At 35.6% G+C, this 3,292-nt stretch overlaps 1 protein-coding gene across 1 annotated transcript in view; it reads left to right on the top strand.

Moving 5' to 3' along the window:
* Positions 1-3,292, top strand: part of LOC106876981 (ribosome quality control complex subunit NEMF) — a 119,600-nt gene that overhangs the window by 37,794 nt on the left and 78,514 nt on the right. The window contains exon 13 of the mRNA XM_052971973.1: positions 2,682-2,729. Within this exon, the coding sequence (XP_052827933.1) occupies positions 2,682-2,729 (48 nt within the window). The remainder of the gene's footprint in view (positions 1-2,681; positions 2,730-3,292) is intronic.

Consider the following 3,292-nt stretch of genomic DNA (forward strand, 5'->3'; position numbering starts at 1 on the left):
AGCCTGGGAATGAAATTGTTCATTATATATTGGAAGAAAAAAGCAAAATATGTTGTATAGAAATTTGTTATTCTAAATTCAATTTATTCTTCAATTGGGAAATCAATTCTGAATTCATAATACAAAAAAACAAAAACACAAAATTTACCACTTTTGTGAAGGGAGATAAATTCTATCACATATATTGAAGGAAATTACGTATCTGTTTTTTTATATACTAAAGTGATATCCATCTTGGCTAAATACATAGATTAATGGATACTGGAGTGCATCATATGATTGGTGGGTGGCATTTATCTGTTGAATCTTATTTCCTCTTCCTTGAATAATATTTCTCTTCCTATACTCATCGCCTGTAATAATTACTGTTACTTCATTTGCAACTGGAGCATTGTAGTGGCCACTGTGCTCAGAAATAGACTTTTTGTTTGCATCAATAACTATCTTGTATTCAGTGGGTGATGCAGATTCCAATACATACTTGAAGCTTCTGATGTAGCTATTGTTTGCACGCAACATTACTTGCAGATCAAAGATTAACTCTTCTTTCAAATTAGGAAGGTTAAGTGACCATTGTAAAGCCTGCTCCTTGTAATTTGTCACAAAATATAGCTGTAAAAATTGAGGATTGTTGCCTTCAGTTGGCAACAAAGATCCAATATGATGATATACTTGACCTTGAACTTTAAATGATCCCTTCTCTTATAATATTGCTACCAAAGGAGATCATTTGGAAAGCAGAATTATAATTCCTAATGTTTTCCAAGAAGTGCACTCTCGTTGGTGTGTTTCCCAACAGCAATGCCTTCAAAGTATCTGTGGGTGTACTAAACGTCCGTAAAACAACCGTTCTTCCACCGCAACCCATAGTGGTGATTTCTCTTTCCCATTTCTTTCCTTTATAAAAACTGCACTCTTTTGACATTGCTCCAATATCAGTCAATTTCTCTGTAGGATAATCATGTTTTGGATCATAGTTGAAAGCTGATCTTTTCCAAGTCGCCTTAAAAGGTGCAACTCTTTTGTCAAACGTATTCAGCCTATCTTGATGAAGACGCTTACATTTTTCCTCTGAGGATTGGAGAAGTCTTGCAGCAACTGTTTGCTCCTGGTTTTTCCTTTGTCTCATCTCTTGCTGATCCATTGTCTCTCTCTCTGGCAGCTTGTCTTTGTCTTGCATCTTTTAAACATTTTCTCTGTCCTTTTTTGACTCTTGGCTCCTGCGGATTGCATTTTGTTGATGTAATTGTTCTAATCATTTTACCCTTGCTTCTTGTGACTCATTGGTCCTCTCATGCAGCAGCTCTCCTTTGGTCATTTTCATGTCTTTGCTGTTGTTGTGCAGGAGTCTCTAGTGACCTTACTGTGGCTATCTGTACTTATCTTTGCTTCACTGTAGAATACTGATCCTCTACATCTACCCCGTCTCCTCTTGTGGGAAACTTTTTGAAAATTAAAATGGGGATTAAATGAAAAAATGAGTGAAAGTTATGTGAATATTTTCACAAGAGTGATTGAAAAAAAAAGGTGATTGTGGAATGCCACATGCACGTGCACACACATGCATACACACACACACACACACACACACACACACACACACACACACACACACATGCAGTATCAGATATCAGCGTCTCTTACTCTCTCACTTTCCCCCTGTCTTTGTGCTGGTTTTCTTTCACCTTCACCTATAGAACATACATACAGTATCAACCATCAGTGTCTCTCTCTCTCTCTCCTGCTATCCCACTTTCTTTCAACTTCTATAGAAACTTGTTTTCTCTCTGTTTCTTTCTCTCTTCTCTCTATCTTTTTCTCATTCTGTATACATAGTATATGCTTACACTTATTCTCTCTCACCCTCTGTAATAGTTCCTCTCTTTTAGTCTATGCTTGTTTCTTTCATTCTATCTCTTTCTAACTCACTCACACACACTATTTACATTTCTCCCTCTATCGAAGAACGTGACAAATGCTGAGATGGAGGAGAAATAAGGAACCCCTTCCTCATTTTGCTTCTCTGTTTCTTTCTCTTCCCTCTCACTCCCTCATTGGCATTATGCACAGACATACAAATACACAGACATCTGCTAATATATATATATATATAGATATATATATATATATATTTATACATACATACACAGTAATCCCTCAACTATCGCGGGTGTTACATTCCAAAACCCCGTGATAGGTGAAAATCCGTAAAGTAGAAACAGTTCTGTACTGTATATTTTTTTTTATTATCTTTATAATTTGTATATATTTATTTTATTATAAATGCAAAACAACACCATAGAGGAATCAACGTAAGCTTAAATAATAAATGGCAATAGATGAACTGCGATATGGCAAGGGATTACTGTATATATACATATATATATATATATATATATATATATATATATATAATCAAATGGCAGACCTCAAAAAAATAGTGGTCTATGGCAGCAAATATCAATTCAAATAAAGCTAACAAAATATTACTGCATTGTGAAAAGGAGAGAATTCTAAGATTTTGAGCAAGGAAGAAGAATATGCTCCAAATGTTTTGATTCTTTAACATTATATTTAAAGAAACATCATCACATTACCTGTTAAGATTTGTAGAATTATTGATTTCTTGAAGTTTCTTTTAATCAATAATTTTCTTATTAAGAATTAACTTTCAATTTCAGGAGCTGGATACTTTAAAAGGTCAGTTTATTGAATACAATCTAACATTGGTAAGTTATTAATTTTTATACATCATTTGTAATTACTTAGTAAATACATTTGTGAAAGTCAATAGTATACATTTGTTGCTCTTGTGTTGGATTGATATAACCACAACTCATGCATAAAGCAGAGAGAGTAGTCCATTAAATGATTGAAAGAATATTTAAATCCATGATACAACATACTAGGCTTTTATTACTCACTCTACCAAGTGGTGATGCTTTGCCAGTATATATATATAGAAAAGTTGAACTTACGAAGCATCAGTTGTGGTGGGCAAGAGAGACGATTGCGCTGGTATGGTCATGTAGTGAGAATGGATGAGGATAGCTGTGTGAAAAAGTGCCACACCCTAGCAGTTGAGGGAACCTGTGGAAGAGGTAGGCCCAGGAAGACCTGGGATGAGGTGGTGAGGCACGATCTTCGAACATTGGGCCTCACCGAGGCGATGACTTCTGACCGAGACCTTTGGAAATATGCTGTGCGTGAGAAGACCTGGCAAGCCAAGTGAGACCTAAATCGAAGGCCTCAGGCAGCCCACTTATACGTACCTTCCTTCATTGGACACTAA

The sequence above is a fragment of the Octopus bimaculoides genome, chromosome 11 (genome assembly GCF_001194135.2).
Source record: "Octopus bimaculoides isolate UCB-OBI-ISO-001 chromosome 11, ASM119413v2, whole genome shotgun sequence".
Lineage (NCBI taxonomy): Eukaryota > Metazoa > Mollusca > Cephalopoda > Octopoda > Octopodidae > Octopus > Octopus bimaculoides.